Genomic DNA, 27,675 nt, shown 5'->3' with positions numbered 1-27,675 from the left:
GTAACAAGCCCCTTTTTCTTTCGACTTCATGCAAAAGACTCCGACCGCTTGCATGTGTACGTGCTGTATCGATACGGACACGCTTGCTTACCAGCCGACACTCCCCCACCCAACTTTCACCTTTCTTCTGATCCGAGATAGCCCGAAAGCCGAAGGTGGCGCTCGCATCGGCCTCGTGTGCTTGCTCTCGACGTTTTTTGGCCTCCAGGGCTATAGCGTATTTTCGCTGACCCACTCGAGGAGATATGTTGAAAGAAAAGGCCCAACGCGGATCGAGCTGGTGGAAGTCGCAGTTGAAAGATAGGAGTCATGAAGGTGATCTTGGGTGTGCTGTCCGTTGTAAAGCGCGGGGTTGAGTGATTGGGATGTGCGTCAATATGGAGTCGGAGCTGGATGACCTCTTCGAGTGCGGGAGTACTGCTTTCTGGAGGGGGCCAACACTACAGGGATGAGAGTGGAATGACGCGATGTGGACGATGAATCCTCACGCTGGACGGCTACTTGCGCATGACTGTGATACCTGTTGCGGCCTTTTTAGAGATCTGGGCCTCGTTTTGCGGTTTTGTTCCGCGTGGGGTGATACCCATTGCCAACATGTGATCTTCCAAGCTCTGTGTCCGTGTGTGGATGTGTAGTATCTGGTTTGCAGGTAAATACGATTGGAGGAAGAAAGAAAGCAAGAAAAGAGGGAAGGAAGGAAGGGTTTTTCGTTTCTTACACTTTGAGACGTAAGAATCGGATTTGGGATGAGGGTTGCGGCCAGGTGGTTGGGCTTGTGAGGTAGTAGGTATTGAGATTTTCTTTCCTAGGGATCGAGGGGATGTTTTGGTGGACCCCGGGTTTATTGTGAGAGATTGGGGGGGCGGGGGGGGGGGTTCGCTTGAGAAATGCAAGATGGAGATGTTGGGGAGGTGGGATATGTCTTTCTTCCATAGGTATTGAAATGTGGTGTGGAAGTTGTTGTTATCAAGAAGAAGAACGGCTGTGAAGCCTACTAAAAAGTAGTTGGCTAGCCCTACCACAAGGCTGGGAGCATATTTCAACAATGCGTTCAGGCGATTTTCAGGGACATATCTGAGGGTAGGGGTGAGGCGATCGATCTGATTTTCGCTCAGACTCTTGCAGATCAAGAAAGGGAAAGAGAAAGAGCTGCGGAATGGCACGTTGTGGACACGAAACGCAGGAACCCTTTGGAACCTTCCTGTTCCCTTGTTGCCCCCAACTTTAGCGATTTCATGCTGGACCAATTTCCATGGAGAGGTGATCGCCCAGCCCTATCATTGCTCGCATTAGCTGTGTCTTACGTGATGCCTCATTCCTAGACATAAGACTTACCCAAACCATCTCTCATCCCTACCTGTTCGTTCCTCACACACACGCCAGTCAGCGCCACCGCCACGGTCCACAACTGATATCTCGAAAATGTATCCGTCAGGCCATCAGTGCGAATGCTCAATTTGCATCTTTGATCCACTAAATGCATCATTCGTTCAATCTGGGTCTCAGATGCATCATTTTTGGGGAACAGGACCTGGTATACAAACTCACATGAATGATATGTCAGAGGCAACTTCATAACAGCCAGTGGGTCATTTTCCGGTCCCCAGGTCGTAAAGTCCATGCTTGCGGGCATGGTGTTGACGATGTTCTGGCACGATGACAGTAGCGAAGGGGATACCGTGCCAGAACATTGCACTTGTTTGGGCTCATACTTTAGAACGGCGACGCTTAGGTCGTTGTCGCCACCTGAGAAAGTTATGTCAGTCACGGGATACAGCACTAGTTTTACTGCTCTGACTGCAGACTGAACTGCTTACCTATATCGCGCACTTTCCCGCCCTGGGATGGCCTTGCAGTCACACATTGGTCGATGATGTAGCTGGCTGCGGATGCGACTTCTTGCAGACTCGCACGAGCGGAGGGTTCACCGAGTATGATGTTCGGTTCGATGATGCAGCGTCCGTCCGCTGTCAGTGAACAGAGCATCAGTCCAGGAGAGCATTTTCTCGCACGCAGCTTCTAGGATAGGGAAAACGGACAGCTGATGTATCTTTTGGGCAACTTTACGTCGAATGAACCTTTATACCGCGCACCGTAGGTCTGCTCGGTGGTAGAGGAGGCATCTATTTGGTTCAAAGCTTCGGTGCAACTTGTGCTGTCCAAGCTGTAGCCGTATCTTATCCCGTTGCATTCGTGAATGTAATTGGAGCTGGTAACACTGGCTACGGCAGAGCCTGGTAGGATCAGTGATGAGCTGTTCAATGTAAGGGCGGAGACAAGGATTATGCTTGAAAGTGCAAGCACGAAAGCGGTGAACGAGATCATGATGGTGGCTTCGATGATCAGTACCAAGTGGATTTTCGGGAGACGAAAAAGAGGAAGTTTTCATTAACGTACCTAGTCGATCTTGCTTGATCCTGGTGAGGAACGCATGCGCATATCGAAAGAGCGATTGGCGACGAAAGTGTCTCCGCTTTGGCCTGTGGCGAAGTTATTCTTTACGCGCTGAAATCCCAGCTGGCTCGCTCTGCGCATTATTATTGAATAAACCCAACCTTGGTGTGCAAATTTAACAAAAGTAAGGCTCAACGGTTGAAACAGCGACGTATGTAGCGAGATATGAGATTGCTCAGATCTCTCGCCTTATTGGTGACTGGAACCTTCCATTTCTAAGTACCCCATACATTCGGCCTTTCTTAATGACAAATGTCTTTCTCCTATCTCCATGGTCAATGGATCTGGTAGCTTTGATGCATGACGTCCTTCGACGCAAGAGAAAGTCTTGTACCTCGACTCCGCTATTGACTGACTGACCTTCCATCAAGCCATGCACGTATGACTCACCTACCAAACGAAACCCAGATCCTTCGCCCCCAGTATGAAAGGGACACGACCACCACTGAGCTTACACACTTGATCTCCAGGCAGCATATAGCTCTCAAAATGCATGCCGTGTTGTTTTAAAGCATGACATAATGTCGTCCCTGATAGCCGATCAGCGTCTGCCAGAAAGCGTCAATGCCTAGCGCTCTGTTGCGTATCAAGGGTTCTGCTACTCGTAGCCATTCTAGTACTATGTCCATGTCTTGGGCTTGGTGCTCTAAAGCCTTCTCGGATACTGTATCAATTTTGTCGTGACAAACGCCATCGACAGCTAGGAGCTGTGAGACTTCGGTCCATCTAGCAGAGAACGGCGTGTATCCGGCGGCCCGAAAATGCAGATGGCCAACCCGGATTGATGCCCCTAAGACACTGCCGCTGCCAGACGCTGTAATCCGGCACCCAAGACGGAAGTCCGTTAAAGCGTCGATGCGAAACGTCTTCAATGCTTGAGAGCAAGGTTAGACAACTTTTGGCTACATATGAGATAGTCCGTAATGTCCCGATAGAGCTGTGCGACTGACCTATCATAGTCCAGTATCCTCGAAACAGGCATACCCCCTGTCCGATGATCCGCCAAGCATACCACGACAATAATTTTGTCCCGCGGGTCAGTCGATTTGAGGCGACGAGTAGCGCTCAGAAGCCGACTCAGAGGGATTCATTGGCCGCCTTTCGGCTTGGCAAAACTGGCTCTGCAATTGCTGATTGTCTGCACGAAGTCTGGGGTGGCGTTTGAGCCGTAGGCTTGCTTCAAGACTCCTATCCATCCAGTAGCTAGTAGTGATCGAGCGGTGTATTCGACAGATTGCCATCTGATGATCAGGGAGCCACATCTGACCACAGCATTTGACGAAACTACCAACTCTCGCACGACCCAGATCCTGCAGAAATAAGCTCGTTCGAACAGTCTCGCAAGGGCTTCCCATTCATGAGAGGGGAAGTGAGGCAGATTCATGGCGTTCATGGTCTGTTTGCTCCAAAATCCAAATGGCATCCGGACTGGCATGTAAGCTTACACCTGCTGAGACGTGCTCCTTGATGATCCCGCCGATGAATTGGATTGCGGTGGCAGTGTACTCGTCCTCTTTCCCAAGCCACCATATGACAAGAGCCGCGCGATTGTAGGTGTGTCTCATGAGGCCCACTTGATGGTTCTGTTCTTGCAGGTCGGCTTGATTTATGCAGATTGCGTCGATCCAGCCAAAGTCTATTGATAGTAGATCTGCGCAGAGAATAAAGGGCCTCGTAGAGACTGTGCGCCACCTGTAGTAACCTTCCATCACGTAGTATAGTCTTGGCCAATGCCTGACTGTGCCATGTGTAGGGTAGAGCCTCGTAAGCCCTAGGCTTCTCATCGATGCGTAGGGGACTGATGCTGTCCAGGTCCGCAATGTGCATCCTAAAATGGATGTTTACATCTTCTCCGGGTAGAATCTCCACGAGCCTGGAAGCGATATGTAAGAGTAGGGTTCCGTGGAATCTTGTCCGCGACGCGAAAGTCGGGCTCGACGCAGCTTGTATCGCCCAGTAGACCTAGCTATGGGATTTGCATGGGTGTAGCTCAAGCGTACTAGTTGCGCTTGGGTCGGCGGCTTTATTTCGCTGTTCCTGGACCAGATCCGCCATGGCCTCGAAGGCAGGCGTAAGAGCGCCAGTGCTGCGGAACCGACCTGGGGGCGCACAGCAATTCATACAGGTGGAATTTCGAACTTCGATGCCAGTCCCTGTAGACTGTCAACTCGCGATCTACGGATCTCGATGCCTTGCAAAAGAGAGCTGAGGTGCTCGGATACTGCTGAAACTCTTACGTTGGTCATGCCTAGTGGCAAGTGCATGAGGCTTTTTTCATCCGAACGGCGGAATTCTTTCGGACATGCATAGCTCATGGGTTTTCTGCTTGAGACGCAAATTGGAGAAAGAGATATGGGGTCAAGAAAAGGGTAAAAACATCAGCACGAGCTAAGAGGAAGGGACGGGCCAAGCTGAGGCTCATTAGAGCAGGAGAGTCAGGTAGAACAATCTAGAATAAAGACGAAGACAGGCAGGAATTTATGTATAGTGCAGATATATGGTGACTGAAAGATCGAAATTTGCTGAGAAACCAAAGCTAGCCATTTAGGACTTAGCGTCCAGGCACCGTGAGTCGACGTGTCACATGCCCGCTGACTGTATCTCAAATCTTCCAAGGAAGGGAACGAAGCTGGCAGCAATCCTACTCAATCAAATGGAAACGGTCACAAGCATAAAGACTGAACGCATAGCCAATGATAATACGCTATTAGTACAATGATACCAACCCCTCAAAGTAATCGCAGCTCCCTCCACAGCCTCTCATGTCCCGCGGCAACTGGATACAGCGGCCTGAAAACCAGCTGCAATATCTTGACATAATCGCTCATCTCCCTCAGAATCATCTCGTTGGTGAACACAATTGCTAGGTCATGCACTGTCCTGTTTCTGACCCGGTCCGCAAGAGCAGCCACGAGGCGAGGGAACGGAGCGTCCATACCGACCGCGAAATCGTCAAGAGGCGGATCCCGAAGGAAGTGGTGCGCGATATTTACCTTGTTTCGATAGATCATGTTTTCGAGGTTCAGACAGTACTGAAGAAGAGCCCATGTGACTGACTTTCCGGAACCAATCCTCTGATTATTGGCTTGTATTATCAGCTGAGGGGCAGAGCGGATAGCGAGACGTTTGAAGTCGACCCAGGCGTCGATAAGAGCTTTCAAGACGGTGCCGTGTAACGCTTCTAAGATCATGCTGTCATGCTGGTTGAGATTGATGCTTGCGAGCTGTTCCAGGACGTAAAAGCGCTGAGGTTGGTCGAGGAAGTAGGTAAATAGGTCCACGACTTCACTGACGTTGATAAAGTGCTGCATTTGGAGAGCGCGTACTATCTCACGTGAGAGACTTTGATGGAAGATGCCGTCTACAATTTGGGCATCGACGATGCTGGATTCTAGATTGCTCGTTCCCGACTGAATTTCGTCGTCATCGAGGGCAAATCTTTCGGGGTAGTCGTCATCCAGGTCCATCGAATCAGACATTTCGGGTCCGACAGTCGAGGTTGCGGCTGCGGCTTCGACAGCCGCTGTCTCATTCGCAGGAGGAGAATTAGGTAAGTCTGCAGGCGAGGCCTGAAGCACTATTCCGATTGGCGTCGTCTCGCTGAAGCGCTGATGCTCTGGCTCCTTGAGTTGATCTGGCTGCTCCGGAAGTTGATTTAAAGGTTCTAATCCGTCATCGATGTAGATCTCACAATCTTTGAGGACTAGAGAGTATTCCTCTTCCTCTTTTATAGGTACGGAGTACTCTTCCTCGTCGCTCGAGGTACGATCAGCTTCGTCTTGGGCTTTGAAGCGCAATTCGGACTCTCTGTTTGCCATAGCAGCTTGAGACTGTCGAATCAGGGCTTCCTGATCCTCGGCGTCTCCAATCCACGGCCCGTCCAAAGATTTTGACTTGTGAGTTCTGACGTGTCCTGGGATAAAACGGTCATGCTGGTATCTCTTTGAACAGAAAGGACATTTAAATGGTTTTGAATGGCCACGGTAGACGATACAGAGAGGATGTAGACCGACATAATGCTCGTACAGGGTATCAAAGTCTAGAAAGGTGAGCTGGCATCCCGGGTCTGGGCAAGATCCGGACTGTACACTGCCTCTCCTGTTTAGAATACTCTGTCCGCTGGCTGGAGCTTTCCCACCTGTAGGTTGCTCAATTATTGTACGGGATGAAGCACCATTTCCAGTTGCTGGAGCAATGCGGTGCTCCATCTCACATGGTTCGTGATGTTTGCATTCGTTCACGGTAGGGAAGAACCTCTGGCAACCCAGACAGAGGTGTCTGTGCTTCTCCAACCGGTGCTTCTCCAACTCGTCTCGATTTTCACAAAGACGTCCGCAGTCAGAACATTGGAGACGGGAGGTGTGTTTTACGGTGAAATGACGGGCGAGAGCACCAGCGTTCGCTGATGTCGTCCAGGCGCATTCTGCACATATGTACTTGGGTTTGGTGGGTTTGATCTCGAAATCTTCAAGCTTGATCGGATGGCTCTGGTCGACTGGGTGCTGGCTTATATTCTGGAGTCGCCGATTCAGGGCTGCTAGATTGCCGCATGAAGGGGACATCATGGGGGGGTTTTGTTAAGGCTGAATAATGGGCAGACGCTAGAGGTAAAGTTGCAAGGAGTAGGCTGTTCGGATACATGATGGGGAGTGTAGACTCGAAACATTTATGTAAGAAAAGGGTTAAAAAATCATGAAAGAATGACGACAATAATGAAAAGGGAGTAATATCGCCGGAAACGTCGAAGTGTGGAAGAAGTCAATCGAAGCGGCCCTTACAATGAAAAACTTCATAGTTGAGCATGGCTACCAATATATGCGAAAGTAGTCATATATCATTATGCTACGGCTGAGCCTCTACGGGGGTCCGCTGTCTCCTCGCCTGGCTTCCTCGTAAGGAGTCATCATCTTGAGGTTTTGAGAGGTAGTCAACGGAGAGCGCAGGTTTCGCATCTCCATTAGCTGCTAGTTCCAGATGTGCATTGTGGAGGTCCTTCTGGCTGCTCATCTCATGGGGAAGGCTCGCGTCAGGTCTCCGGGAAGCCTCACTTTCAATGTCGAGGAAGGCGTTGCCCCGGGTGCCGTGACTTTTACGGGCGTAACCTCGAGATGGAAGCAGAAAAGACACCGCGCTTGTTTATTGGTATTAACAACGCTGAAGGAACAAGAAAGGATGGATGATATTGAGAGAGATGACGCAAGAAGGTGCAAAGAGAGAAGGCTGCCCCTGAGGAAAGTTGGGCGACGCGGTGTCGAAACCGGCTAGCGCCCGAAAGGTGAACCCGTTCCGGCGCCAAGTCTCTCGAGTGCGATTGAGTGGACGATCAGGACCGGCAGGTACCCGCTACTCGTAAGCTCAAGGGCCAATCAAGCAGCATCGTGGGTACCGTAGCAATCAGCCATAATGAAAACCACTTTCTTTTCTTTGCCAAAGGAGCAGGTGATCCTTTGGGAAGGTCTCTTCTCTTCTCTTCTCTCTCCTGTTCCTGCGCCTGAACAAGTTTGTGAGCAGCTCGACCATCTGATTTGATGGGCTCCTTCAGACGACTCTTTTCTCTTCTTATGCAACCTTCTCCTTCTGTCTTCAGTCTCCTTTCCGTCCCATCTGAATATACTCTCCAATCAACAGCATCATAGCAGACATCGTCTCCTATTACCCATACACCATCCTAGTAGGTAGCTGCAGGCCGGCATACAAACATTCGTCATGGCTGTGCAAGGCCTGCTCCGAGATGGAGCCCTTAAGAACCTTTCGTCGCCGTCCTATCTTTCGCTCCCTCAGCTTGACTCCTTGTCTTTATCAAACATCATGTCTTCCTTCATGCCTTCTGTAAGGGCGCTTTCCAAAGCTGCCCTGACATATTCGCAATTCGCCCTCCTTGCCTCAAGCAACACCGTCTCTGGGGGCTCGCCTGAGACATGCTCTAATCCACAGATTAGCTGCCAAAACACCTCTGCTATAGCGAACACATGCTGCTTCAATGCTCCTGGCGGGCAGCTGCTGCAGGTACATCAATACGCGCAGCATCTACATGCGCAAACTTTGACTGACTCCTTCCCCGCAGACTCAGTTTTGGGACGCTGACCCTTCGACTGGACCAGTCGATTCCTGGACCATTCACGGCCTCTGGTAGGTCCAACAGTCCTCTCCCATGTTCTCATGCTAACCTTCGATAGGCCGGACCACTGCGACGGAACCTTCGACTCCAATTGCGATGCGTCGCGTGCCTACACCAACATCACCAGCATCCTAACCGCCGCCGGCCAGACGTCCCTTCTCTCGTACATGGATACCTACTGGGTCAGTGACACGGGCACAAACGAGGCTTTCTGGGAGCATGAATGGGGAAAACACGGCACATGTATCAGTACATTGGAGCCAGATTGCTACACGGATTATACGCCACAGGAGGAGGTTGTGGACTTCTTCAACAAGGTGGTGACTTTGTTCAAGACATTGCCGTCCTACACATGGTTGTCGAACGCGGGCATTGTGCCGAGCTCGACAACGACGTATACCTCGGCGGATATACTGGCGGCGTTGCAATCACCAAGAGGTGTGACTGCTGTCATCCAGTGCGAGAATACGGATGAGCTGGACGAAATATGGTATTTTTATGATGTCCAAGGAAGCGTGCAGACGGGGACTTTCATTCCTACTGATCCAGGTAAGGACCCTCATCTCTTTACCGCCGTTGACTCTACTAACGTCGGGCTTAGACGGCGCGACATCAGACTGTCCAGCAACAGGCGTCAAATACCTCCCCAAAGCCGGCTCCAGCACCTCATCCACTACCTCACCCACAATCACCACCTCTACCACCACTGCTCCCGGCACCAGCCCTACATCCGCACCCGGAACTCCTTTCTCCGGCAAGGGAACCCTCCAAGTCACCTCTGGCGGACAAGCAAACGGCTGCATCATCAGCGCAGGGACATGGTACATCGGCGGCACATGCGCTGCTTTCACCGCGACGGCCTCTGGCAGCGGCTTCACCCTGACTTCTAGCAAAGGCCTGTGCGCGATCCAAAACGCCGATCTTGTTTGCGCCTCCTCGGTTTCAACAGCCACTGTCTTTACGAGCTCTGCCGGTGAGCTGGCCTATGCTGAGAACCCGGCCTTCTATGCAAGCAGTGTCCCGTCGGGAAGCGTCCAGGCGACTGTCTCCACAGCGACCTTGGCGCAAGGGTTGACTATTACTTGGAAGAGTTCTTAAAAAGAGTGATGGGTTCGCATTGGATAATGGCGTCGTGAAGACATTCTGGGATAGCCGCTGCGATTGCATGATTCAGTAGCGTATAATCAATCTATTATCATGCCTCTGTCCGAAAGGTCTGCCCTAGCACCCTAGAAAGTAGCCGCACTGGCTCTCTAAAAATGCCAATGTTTCCCTGTATGGACTCGAATTGATCAAGCCTTGTCCACTCACTCTCTCCCTCCCTCTCCTCTAACAAGTCTCCCAACAGCAATCGGAGGAGCTTTCGGATCCCACCATTGAATGGCTAACGCGGCACTGCTACTTTACCTACCTGCCTTTGGGACCCGGCAAGTGAGTACAGTACCGCCCGGTTAACTTTTCCTGGATCCCGATTGGATCGTGGATGGTTTAGTGTCAACGGGTGGAATCCAATTATCTACCAGGAAGAAAAAAGAAAAGAAAGGAAAGAAAAGAAAAAGAAAGAAAGGAAAGAAGAAAGAGAGAGGAAGAAAAAGGAAAAGGAAAGGAAAGGAAAGAAAGGAAAAAAAAGAAGATTTTAGACCGCACTCCGCCTTTACTGACAGCTCGCCATGCAAATCAGTTGAGCTGAGTATGGTAGGAAGCAATTCAGAACACTGGTGCCCTCTGCCTGGGCATATATTAAGGCCCTCGCCACGCCACTAGCTGAGGTATTCATTATCGACTAACTATCTATGCCAGGTATTGAATCATTTCCTTCAGACTATATAATGACTATGGCCTGCATACTTCAATCCCGCGCTCCTTCACCCCGGCCCTTCACATGACGTAGAGAAGATTAGTGTCTACGCAACGTCAACATTGACCTCGTGGCGAATCAGAATGCGATCGCAGGGCTTTGCTTACTCAAAGGATGGCTGCAGCTCAGTTGCGGCTTTTGAGTGTATTTGCTTTCGAGCTCGTCTCGGATGCTGTTCAACAACGAAACATAGCTCTGTTGCGGGTTCTTCTTCAATGCAGATATAAATGCCCATGACATGGCGCCTGTGGCTTGACCGGCGATCTGTGCGTCTTGAGATGTCTGGTCGTCCTTGCTGCCCGACCACATGATGACGTCCGCGGGCGATGTCTTTGTAACCTTGTTCCTCTCGTACACCTCATCGCCCGTTGTGGCTTTCTTGAAGAAGCCCATGGCTGTCGAAGCGATCCCACCTATATCTCCACGAGCGTATTGAGACACGATAGAAAGTAGACCCTGACCAGCCTCCTTGGCGAGGTTGGGTTCCTTGAGAACACCTTGGGTAGAGTAGATGTATGGAAGATCGAGTGCGGAGCCAGAGTGGCAGGAGTCGAAAATCGCCGTCAGGCGCACACCTGGCATGAGGGTCTGCACCATGATGCGGTGCATTTCATCGTCGACGATATGGCCGGCTACTCTGAAGTCGACAGGGTAGATTACTTCGTCGTAGCCGTCGTCTTCGTCGCCGTCAAGATCAGGCGTCTGTCCACCGTGGCCTGCCGACTGTCAGTATTTGGGACTATGCGTGTGTGAAGCAGGCACTGACCTGAGTAATGGAAGAATAACGAGTCGTTAGGTTTTGCGTCCTTCACCAGCCAGTGCATGGCACGCAGGATGTTTTGTTTGGTAGGCTGACTCATAGGATTTTGTTGATCGTCTGTCAAGATGACCATATCTTCCCGCGCGTAGCCAAAGTTGCCATTGAGATATGTAGACATATTTTTGACGTCATTGATGCACCCTCTCAGTTGCCCTCTCTGTCCGAAATAATTAATCCCTATCAGTAGCGCCTTGCGTCTCCCTGTGCAGTTCGAGTATTGGAAGCTGTATTGTGGAGGTGCGCCTGCACCAAAGCTCTGCTGGCTTTGAGGCGGTGGAGGTGGGGCGTTAGGGTTGCCTTGGGTGTATGCGTTTGTATGTGTGGTGGGTAGACCTTGGGAATTAGAAAACCGCACATTAATTAAGTAAGTCTTGTATTGGACTCACCAGGTCGTCCTCCGTATTGTGGTCCTCCAGGTACAGGCGGCCCGTAGCCCGAGCCTGCTGGTGGTGGTGTCTTGTATCACTATCAGCCCAACTCATGCCATTCTCGTAAAGACCCCGCATACCGGCTGATATCCTCCACTGTACGGTCTTGGTGGCTGCTGCGGTGGTGGCGGGCCATACCCTCCATAGCCTGGTTGTGGTGAAGGTCCTCCCTGAGGAGGTGGGTACCCTGAATAACCTTGCGGCCTACCTCGAGATTAGCAAGAGCCCGTGAAGGGAGAGGTAGGTATAGCACACGGATATCCATTTTGCGGAGGATATCCCTGTGGTGGTGGTCCGTAGCCTTGTGGAGGAGGGGGCCCGTAGCCTTGAGGAGGGGGAGCTCCATAGCCTTGAGGCGGGTATTGTTGCGGTGGTGGATAGCCATGTTGCTGCCCCTGGCCGGGGAAGAAGGACATGATAGCGTGCGATGAGAGAAAGGACAGCGACGTTGCCGAGTCTCACACAGCGCAATGTTGAGGCTCGAGTCAATGGGTGCTCGGAATAAGAAATAGCAAAAGGTCGCAAGGAAGCACTCGGCGAGACGGAAAGCGGTCGACTTCAGGGGAATCGGGTAAGTGCTTGCGTCAGAAGATATTATAGAGATGTTCACTTATCGTGCAAATACTGGAGCACATCGAATCAACGGACAGAAGGTGAAGGTTGAAAGATGGACAAATTCAGGGTCTTGGCAGGAACGTGGGGCTAGAGTAGATCGGCAGCGTCGGGCTAGGAAATTGTTATCCGAGAGGCCCTCAAGCAATCAGCATTTCTATTTGCCCCAGTCTCAGCAATTTCATGGAGCGTGAAAAGGATAGATCGACAATATGTTGATGATATGCTCTCCTATGGGTGAGGAGAGCTAGTGATGTATAAGGTAGATTACTGTCAAAGCGCAAGTCTGAGGTCATGAAGAGGAAGTGACGATCTTAAGCTCATTCTTTGTCTTTGTCTTTGTGGGATAGGACCTCATCGAGCTTTGGTAGATATTGAATGCTGCAATGCATATATGACATCTAGGAGTCAGATTTCTATTCTTACGTGAGACCCTGATCCAACGACTGTGACCGAAATACGGTATCAGCAATGCAGTATTAATAATCCCAGCTGTGGTTTTCCCCAATCAAATTCATGGCACTCCTCTTCACCTACAAACCTCAGCTGCTCGTGAAGAGGCAAATACAACCACAACCACAATCACAACGCACAGTCATACAAACATTGACGACCGCAAGTAACCATCACCGACATCATGGCTGCAGAGACATCATCTATCCCTGTCGTAGACTTCGCCGCCTGGAGTTCCGATGCGTCACTGGAGCAGAGGAAAACAATCGCCCACAAGCTCATTGAAGCATGCCAGAATGTCGGCTTTGTTTACATTACCAATCATCACGTTTCACCCGAGCGACTAGCTCAAGCTTTTGAGTGGTCCAAAAAGCTCTTCGATTTGAAGCTAGAACAGAAGATGTTGGCTCCACACCCGAGCGGGTTCACAGTACATCGCGGCTACTCGTGGCCCGGCTTAGAGAAGGTCTCGAACGTCATGGGGGATGAAGATAATACAGCAGACCTGACGAAGAACTTGCGCCAGATCTCTGATGTCAAGGTACGACTAAAGATGGAGCAGACTAACGCATACTCACCAGTCACAGGAAAGCTATGAAATAGGCAGCGAGGATAACAAAGACCAGCCAAACCAATGGCTCCCTGAGGATGTTCTTCCTGGTTTTCGAGAATTCATGCTGAATTTCTACTGGGAGTGCCATGAGACCGCTATGAGTATGATGAGTGCGATGGCGCTTGGAGTTGGCCTGGACGACGAAAACCACTTTGTTCCAGCACACCCAGGGCACAACAATCAGTTACGTTTGCTTCACTACCCACCTGTGCCTGCAGCCAACATCGAGAGCCAGACTTCAACTAGAATGGGTGCTCACAGCGACTGGGGCTCCATCACCATGCTTTTCCAAGATGATTGCGGGGGCCTTCAAGTAAATGGATTGCTTTGTCAGTGTTGTGTCCGTATGAGCTGACAGCTTCTAGATTGAGAACCCTAATAAATCAGGCGAGTTCATCGACGTGCCTCCCTTGAAGGATGCAGTTGTCATGAACGTTGGTGACCTGATGATGCGCTGGAGCAACGGTAGATCTGGCCTCACCATTAGCGGTTCCAAGTACTGACACGTGAGAATTAGATACACTCAAGTCGAGCGTCCATCGCGTTACCCTTCCTCCGAAACAAGACCACTTCACAGGCGACGAGCGTATGACCCGGGCCCGCTACTCCATACCTTACTTCGTCGGCCCAGAAGGGCCGACTATAGTCGAATGTCTGCCATCTTGCATAGACGAGAACCATCCCGTCAAATACGAACCTATCAGGTGGAACGACTACATGTTGATGCGAGCTAGCATGCACTATGAAGCGCCTCCTGAAGCGGCTGCAGTCCGGTCTAATTGACGGCCTTGAGGGACCCGAAGATGCTGAACCTTGCACAAACTACAACATCGAATGGCAGAAGTCCGATGGCAAGCCTCTCAGACAGCAGCTTCGTGACTCCGGGGGTGGTGAAGGCAAAAGCCATCGACGCGCTTCAGTCCCTTTCGCTGTTACTACTCCATTCGCAGGCGAGATTTTATTAAGGGAAAGGTCCAGACCGAGAGGAATACTCTACTTTCTAGTATTCCAATGGTCGCTTTTCCTTTGACAAGTAGCACACTCTTGAGTGGTGGAAGCGCGTTCAGTTCTTGGCGCCCTCCATTTGCGCGCATGCCAAGACTCACTCTCAGCCAATCATTCGCTCTACAGCAATCCACTGTGAATTTGTTTCATATTGTACGTTCTGCACACAATCCCATTGTCCAACTCTTTCTTTGAAGGCTGCAGAAAGATGTCATTGTGGATCGCTCATCGTCGCTCTACAGAATTTGCCACTACAATGATTTTGTCGCAGTGACTCCCCTCACAGTGCGGACTATTGTTTTTGCTCGTTGAGACTTTCCATTCTCATTGTTTTCCTTTCACGAGATATTCGACACAATTGTTTCTTGTCCCTTCACTTCCATTGTCTATATTCTTATGCCTTGATGGCAAAATTCAATTCGAATCTTTATATCGATTCTCCAGCCTTTGACTTTCTTCCTGCATCATCCCAATAATCCCCACGTCTGCGACGGATCCATACCCAGCCGAATCTACAAGCACAATTTTCAGTCCTCGCATTCGAATAATTTGCGCGTTATTTCGACATGCATTCCTTCGAACTCACCAGCCTCTTCGTCCTTACAACCCTCCTCCGCGTGAGCATAGCCGGCTATGTTCTCACCGATAATTACGAACGCGATAATTTTTTCGACGCCTTTACGCCCTTCACCGAAGCAGATCCCACCGCCGGCTTCGTGCAATACGTCGACTATGCAGCCGCAATGGAGAACAAGATGATAGGTGCCGTCGGCAACTACGGCAACGCCACTTATATGGGCGTCGACTACAGCTCCACCTCAGATACTGGCCGCCAAAGCGTCCGTATCACCTCTAAGAAGGCTTTTAACAAAGGACTATTCTTAGCTGATATTGCGCATATGCCTGGTGGTATCTGTGGTGTTTGGCCTGCTTTCTGGCTCGTGGGGCCCAACTGGCCGACGATGGGTGAAATCGATATCATCGAAGGCGTCAACAGCGCTACGACCAATACGATGACACTCCACACTTCCAGCGGCTGCTCCATCCAGAAGTCAGGCATGTCCGGCACCGCGAATTACACGGACTGCGACACCAATGCACCCGAACAGCCTAAAAATCAAGGCTGCGGTGTCCTATCCTCCGACACCTCAAACTTCGGCGCCGGCTTCAACGCCATCGGCGGCGGCGTCTACGCAACCGAATGGACCAGCGACGCAATCTCTATCTGGTTCTTTCCACGCACGTCAATCCCGGCAGACATCACAGCCAGCACCCCCGACACGAGCAAATGGGGCACCCCCCTCGCGAACTTCGCAGGAAACTCTTGCAACATAAATGCGCATTTCCAGAACATGAACATTGTTTTTGATACTACGTTTTGTGGCGCGTGGGCCGGACAGGTGTGGACTCAGGACTGCAAGGAGAAGGCTGATACTTGTGAGGCCTACGTCCAGGAGAACGCGAGCGTGTTTGTGGACGCTTACTGGCTTGTCAACTCCGTGAGGGTCTACCAGGAGGGCAACGGAGGGAGTAGAAAAAGGGGTTTGAAGCGGGAGGTAGGCGAGTAGGAGTGTGCTTGGGGCAAGAGGGGACGAGGATGTAGATTGTATAGCTTACGAGTGTGACTCATGCTTATTGCTGGTTCAGTGGACATGTGTATCCGTTCGAGATGAATTTGCGTGCCCTACAACATATCAAATGTTTCTCATGCAAATTGAAGTCCCTCTTCCGTGCCTTCTTCGGGTTATTTTTCCTTTGAAAACGTGACGCTAACTTTAAGAGGCTGAAGTTAAGTTGGCTATGTATTCCCAACCTTGCGAGTCATCGCTTCCGGATTCTATCCTAGAAAGATTCAATCTACAGTTCCTTCTGCTAGATGCTAGACTGTTTACACATGACATCTGGCGACCACGATAGATGCGCCCCTGGTCACCTTGACCTTCCATGTTAAGGGAGCAGCTGCTCTTCCTACTGAAGCCAGTGCTTTACCGGCAGCTACAGATTCTAAATATGTGGTAGCTCGTATTCATCGTCAACTCTTGGACTCTCACCCACCCACGTCTTGTTTTTTATTAACTTCTGTATCTGGGACTCCAGATCTTCTACCATTTGTAGAGAGTGTGTCCTTGGGGCTGGAATGCACTGTGGACAGCCGTCTACCCGCCTTTCGGCCTTGGGATACCGGCCAATCAACGATTGAAACTTGTGGGCATGGCTACAGAAGCGAGCAGCACTAGCTTTAACACTTTCCCTATCTGCGACGTCGAAATTTAACACTTTCTATCTTTGTGACCTCGAATAGAAGACTGCGTCCGTCCGCTTTGAGTCGTCAAGTTTTAGTATCTGAATCAGAAAAAAAGCTGTTCTCTGTTTCGTGTTCTACTTCAAGTTCTGGACTGGCAATTGGCTGTAGGCGTCGCAAGCCTCGTCGCTGATTGTATTCTTGGATGCCTCTAAACATGGAACTTATCTTTTTCGCCGAAGCTCCACTCAGTTCCGTTCATTCTCTCCTCAGTGAGACCTCGAAAGAGCTCTGGATTCCAAAATTTCGTATTACCTATCTCAATAATGTTCAGAATCTGTTTAATTCTGGCTGTGCTGGTCATAGCGCCCTTGGTTGAAGCACTAGATTTATGTGTTGACGACGGCGAATGTCTCCGCTCTCCCGGACAATCACCTAATGGCAATGGGTCGGGAGATACCTTATATAACCCAGCTCAACCGGTTGGCACGGTCACAGTGGGAATCAAGTACAACCAGAGCTTCGAGGCTGTCTTCGACACAGGTAAGCACCCGTCATTTTTGCCTGGCAGGCCAAGAAGTCCTTAGCGATGACAAATCCAGGTTCCTATCAAACTTGGTTCACAACGACCGGGATCACTGGCTATGCCGAAACAGGTACTCCTCTCCACCAAAACGGTAGTATCGTATACGGTGGCAATTACACCGTAGAGGGACCGCTTTATTTGGACGACGTTGCTTTCGATGGCTTTACCGCAAAGAATATTCAAGTTATGGCAGCCCAAAGTACAACTTTCAACGCAACGTTGGGTATGGGATACTGGACAAAATCGACCATAGGAGTCGCAGGATTTTTTGAGACCTTGATTGAACAGAAGTCCGTAACAACGCCGGAATTCGGGCTCCATCTTGGCCGGACAAATACCCCGGAGAAAAGTTCCCTTACACTCGGTAGTCGTGACTCCACTAAACATACCGGAGAATTTGTGTCGGTCCCGGTCATCCAGCAAGGCGGGTGGAGCATACAGATCGACGGATACTCCGTGAATGGTAAAATGCTGAATTCGACTACCCCCGTTGGTCTGTCGTCCCCATTCCATTTCTCTCTGGCCCTCATTTCTTCGATCATAGACCATGCAGCGCTAACACTGTACTCACAGGCACGATACCCAACCCTCCACTCGTCGACACAGGCACTCCCTACATCAACGCCCCCCACGACGCCGCCGTCGCCATCCACTCCGCGATCCCCGGCGCCGTGCCCGCCGACGATACGGGTAACGTCTGGAAATACCCCTGCAGCACCTCGGCAATCTACATGCCCACTCTCATCCTCTCGGGCACCAGTCTTTCTATCGCACCCGAAGACTTCAACATGGGTTCCGCCGCCGGCGACGGGATGAGCGAGTCCGCTATCCGTAGCCCCTTGGCATACGGATGGGTCCTGGGTTCCCCGTGGCTGATGAGCTTTTATACGGTTTTTCATTGGGGGACGTCGGCGAAGGAGTGGGAGGTGGGCAATGGAACGTCTGTCAATTTCGCACCGGCAGTGCATCAGCCTGCCAGGAGTCACCGCCACTGGTTGGGGGTTGAGAATGTTTCCGAGGCGAGCGAATAGATACTTGCGGCGTGGTAACCCAGGCTATGGTTTCCGGAGGTAGAACTGATTTGATGAGGTTGGTACGGTTGATTTGTAGAGCTGGTGTGTTGAAGCTGAATTGCAGATATTGACCAATCTTGTTGCGGAGAAGGGTGTGATATGAAATTAAAGAATGAACGAAAATATGGTGTTGGTTGACAGTGCTGGAAAAGGTTTTAGAAAGACGAAAGCGGGTGATCCATACGATGCACGTTTGCGACGTCTTTCAAATTCCAGACAGATGGACGTGAACGAACAGGTCAGTGTAGCTGTCAAGTCCCTGGTGTGGACTCGTGTAACACTCCAGCATACGAAATCAAATGGTATACCTAGCGAGTGGGCTAGATGTTTTGGAAGGGCAGGCCCTAAAGCTGACTTGAAATAGCAGCGGCCGTGAATTGGTCCGCTGGTGCGTTAAAATTGAAAATTGGATCCTGCGGACTGCCGCTGGCAATTGGTACATGCTTGGTAGAAAGACCGGGGTCTAGTTTAGCAACTGCAAGCTTTCCTTTGTGCCCTATCATCTAAATTTAACAGGGCTTTCGGAACCATTAGGAGTAATATGCCAAAGACGTGACGGATTTGCTCGAGTCCAGGCTTATGCAATCTTGACTGTCTCAAGCACTTACGGCACCCACGGCATCCATTTGCGCCGATCCATGCGCTTTCTATAAGCCTTTCTCCTTCCTTGCTCTCCTATGTAGTTTGCCGGATTAGCATCAATCCATGAAGGTAGTGAGACAATTGCAGGAAGCGATTTGAGGACGACGATACTCCGTGCTTTCGAGAAGATGTTTTGCAGTGAGCGGTAGAAGAAAGCCTTTGCAAGTACCTTCTGAAAATCCAGGTAAGATAATGGTAATCTCTTCGCCCTCTGTGATCTAATAACATCGTGGAGGTTAAGTGACTGGATTCCGGCTCGCAGCATGTGGTTAAGGAAAGAGTATGATGCGTTGATGGCCCTTAACTGCGCGGCTACCTAAGAGCAATACGTGGCCGTATCGATCATAGAAAAAGAGTTTCTCCGCCGCATTGTAGGAGGATGGCAAGACTGAAAAGTGCCTTAACGGTGGATATCTCGAACCATCTGTACACTAAATCGACCTGCAGAGCGATGCTTAGCAATACAACAGATATAAAATACTCAAAGCTCAATCCGGCAACATCGGTATTCAAGCACCGATGTGCTTTCAGAGACTAGACCCTACATACTATATAACGTTCGTGGTATTCCGCGTCCACAGAGCAGAATCCAGGTGTCGAACCGGGAGTCAGCGTAAGTATCGATGCCGAGTTGCCGGAGGATCTTAATTGGCATGATGATGATGTTCGATAGTGACCATCTTCGTGGAGTGTGTCCATCGAACAGTGGCGTTAGTCTGGCAATGAAGTGGTGTTCGAGAGAGTGACTTCTACTCCACACGCAGACCGTGAGAGTGCGAACCCACATCGGTCCATCAAGTTCGTACTTGGCATGACCTGTCTTTAAGTCGTCCCAAAAAAAATCACTTGACCCCCAGAGACAGACCTTCTGCCTACCTATTCAATTGGAGGAGATTCAGCTCGAGCATCGCATGGTCAGTGTTGGAGATGCGGATTACAAGCTTCCGCCTCAACTCATCAGATACCCCAACCTAGCAGCAATCAAGCACATCTACCTAACGTAACTTCATGGTGTGCTTCGGTGGTACCAGAGATTCAGGGAAGATCCGTGCTTCCTAATATCCATGTGTCTGGATGAGGGGACAGAACGCTCGGTCTAGCGTTCGAGGAAATCGCCGTCAGATTGGTATGCGGGTGGAAAACCTCGAGTTCGACTTTATGTGGCGAACGACTCAATCAAGTTACGGTAGCACCACCACGATTTACTTTCTGGTCTTGGTGCAGCTTCGAGCAGTCCGCATCTTACAACAATGTGACAATCTTGTTTCCGCCCTTGGATTGGTGGATGGGAAAGCTGTCTCAAGGGATTTCGACGCGAATTACAGAGTACCTAGAGTACCTAGATTGACTTCAGTCTTGTCTTGGCGCATCTCCACAGCTATGCGCCCTTATTTTTGGAAGTACGGCCTGGAAAGAGAAGGGCAGGTTCTGCGCTGTCGCGTACCAAAAACTTTCCTTGACCCTGTCGCACGGCCGTTGTGCACGTACAACGTAAGCGCTCTTGCGATTCCCACCAAGCTACTAGCGCATGCTCATTTCGCCAATATGCTAGATCTGACCTCTCTCCGCAAAGTCATTTATGCATGAACTGTCAGGCTCCTTCCTGACTCCCGGTGGGATCATCCCAATGCAATCAACTTCGTTCGTCTCTTGTGGCGCTCAGAAGGAATAGAATATGCACTCTAGGGTTTGGCTTGCATATGCAGTCATATGTGGGCCTGCGCTTTCTGCAACTTTACCTGCAGCACCACAAAGTGAAAACACTCCGACCACCTCACCTTCGGTGCTGATCCTTCCCGGGAACGTCTCTGCTGATCTTACAAACGCCTCATATTCGAACGATGTCCCAGACGTGAACCTACTCTCTTTGGATAGCGCTTCCCAACAACCATCGAACTACTCCGCCTCTCTTTACGACCTACCCTTCCGGTACGATCTGCCTGCCGTTACCAGCGCTGCCCCTCAGTGCAACGGTACTCTGTACGGCACCAACTTAGACCGACACAGCTGTTTTGATGCTTGGCAGAATCTAGGCTCGATACCCGAACGCGTGAGCTGGGGCCCAAGGGGACCGGGCCACAATTTTCAATACAGGCTTCCTTATCGATGGAGTAGCGGTAAGTCTGGCACAATATATTAGTAGTAGGTTGTCGCGAGCATGATTAATTAACTTGCTGTAGATGATGGTCAATGCGTTATCGATATTACCAATTACCAGACCCGCGACTCCGACTTCGCGTCCATTCTCGAGATCAGCCACGCCGCCGATCAGGTGCTGAAGAAGTGCATAGATCCTCTTGGTGGCCCAGCTGAGGGAGGTTTCGTTGCGAATGTAGGTATGTCAGGTGTCAAGAAGCCTTTCGTGCTCTGCGTGTGGACTCTCTGTTCAACAAGTTCTACGATGAAGTGAATGATAGAGAGGTCCGCTGACTCTACCAAACCAACAAACAGGTAAGAACGGACGCCTCATCGTAGTAATCCGCAAGTACACGCCCGATGTCGTATGCGGTCAAGGTTTCCAAGCGCCGGATTATCCACCGCCCTGTCTTGACACACTGAGTGCGTTGCCCGTGAGCACGCAGTCCTTGAGCTTTGGCCGTAAGGGGTTACCAGGTGTGGAGTGGCCACTACCGTGGACTTATCACGCGAGTACGTGCAATCGTTGCCCCAATTGGACGTTTTGGCCCTGGACTTCGAGGCAAGATTGCTAAACGTGCATTGTAATCAACCTAGGCGGCTCCGGATGCGCGGTCACGTTGAATATCAAGAGTTCTACCCAAGAAGAGACAATTCGCTGGTTTGACATATGGGCTGGTGCGGTTGCTGCTGATACTAGTGAGTGTCATTCCTGTTTCACTTCAGCCAACATGGATCCCAGTCTCGATCCCGAAGTGGGCCACAGTGCATCTTTCTCGCTCAAGCATGGTCGATGGCTTGATCATCTTGAACTAGGAACGAGCGCTGACCTCGAGACCTCCAGTATGTATCAAACAAAGGAAACTAGGCGCTTCCCGAAATCTGGGTGAGTTGATATACGGAGTTTTTCCATGTTGTTTTAGTAGAGTTTAAAGCGCTGATATCTAAGATACCGTGTTTAGGGAACCATAGGTATGCATGGATAGTCTTACGACGTCAAGAGCAGCCACCTGCACCGATGCCGCTAGCAATGGCAGACGAGTGAAGTTTTGGATGCTCGTACACCATGCTGGTGGAGGAGATGCGGGCTCACGGAAGGGTTCTGTGCGTTCGACTTTGCATGGCGGCTTGGCAGGTGGCTGGTTTTGGAGATATATACATGACTTTCAGTGCCAGTCGATAAAGGTAGCTGCGCTCTGATGGTGACATTGTCTTTGTGTCTTGGCATGTGCGTGGAGTATTGATACTTTTTGGCGGCTTGTAGGTAAAGGAGAGGATACGCGTACATATATCATCTGCGTCTTGTTTCTGAAATTGGTTACCCAGTCTCTATTTAGAGTTGGAGACTGCTCGATGACCAGCAAACATTTGGCTTCGGTTTCAGAAGGTAGACCTGTTGCTATCGTTGCAGCTACTGACGGAGAACGACATTGGCACCAATAACAACTAAGTGGTCATTAGCTGACTTTATCTTCAACTACTGTACGAGCAGATCGGTATCCTGATCCAAAAAGAGCCTTGCCTGTTCCCGAGCATAGAACTGGCGGTGTCAATGTCATGATGGTTCGGGGAAGCACGCTTAATGACAACGAGGTTGGTCCAGCCTTTTATGAACTTTCTGCCGAAGGCGCTCGCGGAGGGTAAATACGTTTGTGCATCCGGGCCTTGGATTGTTGAGAGGAGTCTCGAGTTCATTAGAGCTCCGAAGACATTTGTTTTTAGCGGCGGTGGTCACTACAATTTGAAATTGGTATTTGGGTATTCACTAAACATTTCAAGATTCCAGGGTGTCATTACTGCATTTCCCATGTACTACCCCTGGCTATATCCATCTCCCCGCGCGCATTCGAATCCAACTCTACAGATCGTGTGGCGTTCTATCCCGCAGCCGGGAGTCCTCCTGCATACGTATATTGCGTTCCGTGATCATTAGCTCCGGAGGATGAGTCCGTTTCCGGTTTTTCATTGTTGTTGGAGTTGCGTTTCATCCCGTGGACAAGGACTGAGAATGCCAAGACTGCAAGACTGATCCCGACGAGGGCGACGGCGATGCCAATCCCAGCTTTCGCGCCTGTGGAAAGGCTTCTAGAGGTAAGGTGAGGGCAGACTGAGCCTGAAAGGCAGAATAGGTCTAGATGAGGTAGAGCTAATTGGTGCGGATAAGGAGGATGGGAGGATGAGGATGTGGCATCAGCCAACAGCTGCTGCAGCAGTTGATATCTAGAACAACACTAGTGGGCTTGTCATGATAGATAAGGCCTGCACCAGTCATACATAGTAGTCACCTCACCTCATTCCTTTATTGCTGCAGCGACGGCGCCTCGAAGGTCTGGGAACCCGGGACCGAGCGGTCTAAGCTGCCGGGAGCCATAGCAGCAGGCTCAGAGTGCGGTGGTGCTATCGTAGAAGATGTCGGCTGTGGGATTGTCCGCTATCTATCACAAGTTGTCTGGATCAGTCAAGTTGTCAACTGATCAGCTCAATCCCTCACCAACCTCCCGCCAGGAACACCTGCTATCTAGGAGAAGCTAGCTGGGCCACTTACTACACTGCATAGAGCACACGGGGCCTGGGAAGGATTCTTGTGTGCAGCCGCCAACATAATAGCCGCTAGCCTTGCTCAGGGGATGCGTGAAATGACAGGTGGCATTGCCAACGCACGTATCGCCACTAAGCAGGACTGCTGCGCTGTTGTAGAAGGGGTAGCAGTGCTGCCGCATGGGAGAGAACCGATATTCTCGAGATGGCGGACGTTCTTATTCATCGCGTAGCTTGACATGATCCTCAAATTGCTGCTGCGGCTTTGTACTCCCTCAAATCGTGCCTAGAGTAAACGGCAGAGAAGAAAGACAAAAAAAGAACCCGGGGTTGAAATGAGAATGTTCTATTATGCCTTTTCACGGAGGGTCGGCTTCGCCTCTTTTCCTGCTTACGCTGCGCAACGGCACTATGGAGCACGGAACCCGACGAGGACCCAACCGAACACTTAGGAAGACGCCTGCGATGTGCGTTGCAGCAAATAACGTTTCAGTCTTCGGTGGTCAAACGCCAGTACTTTCGATGGATCCTTCGTGCCGCTGCAGCTGAATGATTAATCGGTTGTCCGTAGAGGTGGTGTGTAAGGATGATCCATTAGCTACCTTGGCGTTGACATAGAACACCCACCCGATAGAGACGTTGTCTCATCAAAAAATAATGTTCACGCATCGTGCGATTGATAGACTGCCCCTTCGTCACAGGACTACCTTCGCTCTTCTTGTACGAGAAGATCTAGCCATTGACCATCGTCATCCCCATCGGGTGGTACCTGTCACCAGCTATTCCGCAACTTCCTAGAATCGTATCAATATCATTCATCTCCTCTCCAGTTAGCTCGACCTCGACGGCTTCTCCTTTACCCTCTCAGCAGTTCTAGCTCCCGGGACTGGGATGATTCTGGGCATTCTTTCTTTGTTTGACAGGCTTCGAACCCAAGCTAACGCCAATTGAGCCGGAGTGCAATTTTCCTTCTGGGCCATCTTCTCGAGCTCCCTTAGAAGCTTCATGTTGGTGCCGAAGTTTTGGGGCTGGAATCGCGCCAATATTTTTCGAACATTCCCCTGCGGGATGTCTCCGAGAGACTTGATCCGGCCGGTGAACATGCCTCGACCGATTGGTGAATAGCTGCAGGGGTTCTCAGCAATGGGCTCTTACAAGGCTTCAAGAGATAGAGTGACTGACGCAATGATCGGAATATTCAATTCAAAACAAGCCTCTGCGATCCCATTGGTCAGAGGCTCCGTCGACCACAGCGACAACTCCACTTCCACAGCCACGATTCTCGTAATCTTGGCGGCCTCTCTAATCGTGTTCGCACTGACATCACACAGAGCCACCCCTCCAATCTTGCCCTCATCCACCAGCTCTGCCAGCGCCCCCAAGGTCTCTTTCAGAGGCACCTTTGGATCTCTTCTTGCACACTCAAACATGTCAATCCTGCCTCTTTCTCCAAGCATCTGTAGACAATCCTCCACGCTCTCTATCACATAGTCGGGGCTGCCGTAAGGTTGCAAGCCAGGACGCGTAGCCCCCTTGATGTTGAGGACTTCCTTGTCGGCATTTTCTGGGTACAGGGTGTAGTAGTTCTTGAGCAGGGTCAGGGAATTGTTGTCAGGTGTGCCGTAGATCTCGCCGCCGTTCCAGAGATTGCAGCCAGAGGTAAGGGCAGCGTGCATCGCCGCAAAGGCTTGTTCTTCGGAGGGGATGGTGGGCCGCCATGTCAGGCCTGCGAAGGACTTAGGAAAGGGCCATTGAAGGAGCGGGTGTGACTTGCCTAAGAGGCCGTAGCCTGTGCCGCCAACGTTAGGGCCAGCGATCTCAATGCTGTGAGAGGCTTCCTTTGGTGACGCCATTGGATTGGCGTCTGCATCCGCCTCATTAGGTGCTCAGGTTATTGCAAATTGGCCGGACGAGTTGGCAAAGGAGCTGGGACCCCTTGGTCGAACCCGACCAAGGATGGCCGTACTCATTGCAAGATCGGAGTTAGGAGAAGACTTGGAACGCGAGCAGGCGTAAAAGGTCTTAGGGCCGAGCTTTGCATCTTGAGGCTCTTTCCCGGGGCTCTTTAGGCTTATGTGGGTGCGGGAGCGCCCGAGCTTCCGGGTACCATTTTAGACACGGCTGAGGCGAGGGAGCCTCTCCAACCGGCTTGCACCAGTGTTGCTTGTAAAGTATCGTACTCTACCATCTCGATTTTCACTCAAGCTCTACCATCTCGTTCCTAACGTCTTTCTCATCGTTATTTTGTATGTCACTAGAATAGTTGCGTTGCCAGTTTCTGAGTTGTTGTTCAGATCAGCATTGTTGTATCCTTAGGCGTTTACCACCATTTGTTTTTCTTCTCTACTTTCTGTTGTCGATATTTTTTGACAGATTTGATATCTCATAAGAGCCTCGAAAGCTGTCTTTCGTCTGCCGCACTATTCATAAGTCGAAAGATAAATGTCTCCTGCTCCTATCTCTTGAACTCACCCCCCCTCGGTGACTAGGAAGCCATGCACATCCGCCCGGCAACTCCCTCCGACTTTCCCTCAGCGGCCTCAATATCTGTCCTCTGCTTCTGGAATGACGAACTCCACGACTACACCAACCCTTGGCGAGAGCAGCATCCGGACCATTTCCGTTCCCTCTTCCTGCGAAGGCATAAAGTCCGGTTCGTAACTCCTGGTTACCTCTTCCACGTTGCTGTCACAGACGAAGGAGACCAAAACCATGAGGGAGAGGGAACGGTGGTGGCATTCGCGGTTTGGGAGAGGAGGGGAACAAGCAAGGTGGCTATGGTGTGGAGGAAAGATACCTTTTGGAAGCGTATGACTCATGTCATTGATGACAATGGGGAGCGTCCTTGTCTGACGATTGTACCAGTACTAGAACGCACCCTTCTCACCGCCCAAGAATCCTATCTCTCCCTCCTCCGCGCCGACAAATCCCTCCACTACGCCCGCCTCGCCCACTTCCTCGCAGAGGCCAAATCAGATTTCGCATCCATCCCCGAAATGTGGAAGATGCAAACCCTCGCCGTGCATCCCAATTTCCAACGTAGAGGTATAGCATCCATGTTGCTGAACTGGGGGAAACAGCAAGCGGGGAAGGAAGGCGTTCCCATTGGGTTGGAGGCGAGTGAGCTCGCCAGGCCGCTTTATCTGAAGAATGGGTTTAGGAAGTTTGGGAATTTGCATATTGAAGATTTCCCCATTGAGGATGTGCCGATCTTTTTGTGGGAGCCGAGGGGCTTGGAGGGGAGGTGGGGAATGAAGGGTGATGTTGGCGAGTAGGTCGAGCGGTGGAAGGTTGGTAAAGTAAATAGAAGGACATCAAACGTGATTCGGCATATGCTAAGCAGCTGAAGTAAAGTAGGAAATAACTCCGCGACGGCAAAACCCCGTCCAAGCCTCCCATGTACTCCGGCTGATATCTTGTATCTAGTGAGAAAGGAGCGGACCGAGGCTGGGGACTAATATCCATGATTTAGCGTAAAATGTGTAAAATATAGTAGGACTCTTGATCCTTCCAGAATGAGTGGGTACTCGTACCTACGGGAAAGACTCTCATGCACATCTTCCACTTTCTCTGTGAATAAAATCGCGCAGTGATCTTTGCTGCCTGGAGGCGATGAACTTATCTTCTTCAGCCTGCATAGACCACTCACACGCAAACGCGTACTGTGGGCATGGAAGCCACGAATGAAAGATGAATCGCTGCGTACAATGGAAAATGCTCTTGCTCGACACGCTACTACCTCATGAGACATGCGAAGCTCCCTGCTCATCACTTGTCCGCTCTTGCTGTCCACACATCTCAGCGTAGCACAGCAGTGGTGATGATAGAAAGCGTGTAGATTCAGTGGTGGGGCCATCAGCCATTATGTAGCTGATGGAGAACAAAGTACTACTATCTATGGCTAGCTATATAAAAGGAATAATAATAGAATAGTATAGAAGGATATAGAAAGAACGCATATATAGAAGGAACTAGATACGCTAATACTCCCCTATCTAGTAATATTCAAATACCTCTATTTTAATTATATACTATTCTAGCTTATTAGTTTAAATCTTTATTTACTAAACTTATTATATTAATAAAGTTACTAAATT

At 50.5% G+C, this 27,675-nt stretch overlaps 11 protein-coding genes across 11 annotated transcripts; 6 read left to right on the top strand and 5 right to left on the bottom strand.

Moving 5' to 3' along the window:
* Positions 1 to 497: 497 nt before the first annotated feature.
* On the bottom strand, positions 498 to 2,325 carry HO173_006156 (uncharacterized protein; the record flags this gene model as incomplete). The annotated part of the gene is made up of 5 exons (XM_037308067.1): positions 498 to 638; positions 1,020 to 1,274; positions 1,358 to 1,746; positions 1,818 to 1,967; positions 2,040 to 2,325. 5 exons carry the CDS (start codon positions 2,323 to 2,325, stop codon positions 498 to 500), a joined length of 1,221 nt encoding a protein of 406 aa, XP_037164841.1.
* Positions 2,326 to 3,809: 1,484 nt separating this feature from the next.
* Positions 3,810 to 4,163, bottom strand: HO173_006155 (uncharacterized protein; the record flags this gene model as incomplete). The annotated part of the gene is made up of 1 exon (XM_037308066.1): positions 3,810 to 4,163. The coding sequence occupies one exon, from the start codon at positions 4,161 to 4,163 to the stop codon at positions 3,810 to 3,812; it is 354 nt and encodes a 117-aa protein (XP_037164840.1).
* A 1,020-nt stretch (positions 4,164 to 5,183) lies between these two features.
* HO173_006154 (uncharacterized protein) lies at positions 5,184 to 7,019 on the bottom strand (the record flags this gene model as incomplete). Its single annotated transcript, XM_037308065.1, has 1 exon — positions 5,184 to 7,019. One exon carries the CDS (start codon positions 7,017 to 7,019, stop codon positions 5,184 to 5,186), a length of 1,836 nt encoding a protein of 611 aa, XP_037164839.1.
* Positions 7,020 to 8,160: 1,141 nt separating this feature from the next.
* Positions 8,161 to 9,670, top strand: HO173_006153 (uncharacterized protein; the record flags this gene model as incomplete). Its single annotated transcript, XM_037308064.1, has 4 exons — positions 8,161 to 8,460; positions 8,519 to 8,583; positions 8,631 to 9,121; positions 9,174 to 9,670. 4 exons carry the CDS (start codon positions 8,161 to 8,163, stop codon positions 9,668 to 9,670), a joined length of 1,353 nt encoding a protein of 450 aa, XP_037164838.1.
* Positions 9,671 to 10,450: 780 nt separating this feature from the next.
* On the bottom strand, positions 10,451 to 12,094 carry HO173_006152 (uncharacterized protein; the record flags this gene model as incomplete). Its single annotated transcript, XM_037308063.1, has 6 exons — positions 10,451 to 10,476; positions 10,538 to 11,146; positions 11,197 to 11,583; positions 11,637 to 11,706; positions 11,759 to 11,882; positions 11,934 to 12,094. The coding sequence occupies 6 exons, from the start codon at positions 12,092 to 12,094 to the stop codon at positions 10,451 to 10,453; spliced, it is 1,377 nt and encodes a 458-aa protein (XP_037164837.1).
* An 833-nt stretch (positions 12,095 to 12,927) lies between these two features.
* HO173_006151 (uncharacterized protein) lies at positions 12,928 to 14,139 on the top strand (the record flags this gene model as incomplete). The annotated part of the gene is made up of 4 exons (XM_037308062.1): positions 12,928 to 13,284; positions 13,331 to 13,669; positions 13,722 to 13,821; positions 13,874 to 14,139. 4 exons carry the CDS (start codon positions 12,928 to 12,930, stop codon positions 14,137 to 14,139), a joined length of 1,062 nt encoding a protein of 353 aa, XP_037164836.1.
* A 788-nt stretch (positions 14,140 to 14,927) lies between these two features.
* Positions 14,928 to 15,929, top strand: HO173_006150 (uncharacterized protein; the record flags this gene model as incomplete). The annotated part of the gene is made up of 1 exon (XM_037308061.1): positions 14,928 to 15,929. One exon carries the CDS (start codon positions 14,928 to 14,930, stop codon positions 15,927 to 15,929), a length of 1,002 nt encoding a protein of 333 aa, XP_037164835.1.
* A 1,000-nt stretch (positions 15,930 to 16,929) lies between these two features.
* On the top strand, positions 16,930 to 18,220 carry HO173_006149 (uncharacterized protein; the record flags this gene model as incomplete). Its single annotated transcript, XM_037308060.1, has 3 exons — positions 16,930 to 17,146; positions 17,206 to 17,682; positions 17,763 to 18,220. The coding sequence occupies 3 exons, from the start codon at positions 16,930 to 16,932 to the stop codon at positions 18,218 to 18,220; spliced, it is 1,152 nt and encodes a 383-aa protein (XP_037164834.1).
* Positions 18,221 to 20,579: 2,359 nt separating this feature from the next.
* On the top strand, positions 20,580 to 21,930 carry HO173_006148 (uncharacterized protein; the record flags this gene model as incomplete). The annotated part of the gene is made up of 4 exons (XM_037308059.1): positions 20,580 to 21,021; positions 21,085 to 21,240; positions 21,356 to 21,553; positions 21,638 to 21,930. 4 exons carry the CDS (start codon positions 20,580 to 20,582, stop codon positions 21,928 to 21,930), a joined length of 1,089 nt encoding a protein of 362 aa, XP_037164833.1.
* A 2,478-nt stretch (positions 21,931 to 24,408) lies between these two features.
* HO173_006147 (uncharacterized protein) lies at positions 24,409 to 25,431 on the bottom strand (the record flags this gene model as incomplete). Its single annotated transcript, XM_037308058.1, has 2 exons — positions 24,409 to 24,703; positions 24,761 to 25,431. The coding sequence occupies 2 exons, from the start codon at positions 25,429 to 25,431 to the stop codon at positions 24,409 to 24,411; spliced, it is 966 nt and encodes a 321-aa protein (XP_037164832.1).
* A 642-nt stretch (positions 25,432 to 26,073) lies between these two features.
* On the top strand, positions 26,074 to 26,853 carry HO173_006146 (uncharacterized protein; the record flags this gene model as incomplete). The annotated part of the gene is made up of 1 exon (XM_037308057.1): positions 26,074 to 26,853. The coding sequence occupies one exon, from the start codon at positions 26,074 to 26,076 to the stop codon at positions 26,851 to 26,853; it is 780 nt and encodes a 259-aa protein (XP_037164831.1).
* Between the last annotated feature and the right edge of the window lie 822 nt (positions 26,854 to 27,675).

This window comes from Letharia columbiana (genome assembly GCF_014066305.1).
Source record: "Letharia columbiana isolate WasteWater2 chromosome Unknown Sc0000018_s1, whole genome shotgun sequence".
In the NCBI taxonomy this organism is placed as follows: Eukaryota; Fungi; Ascomycota; class Lecanoromycetes; order Lecanorales; family Parmeliaceae; genus Letharia; species Letharia columbiana.
This window is presented reverse-complemented; position numbering and strand designations above follow the sequence as displayed.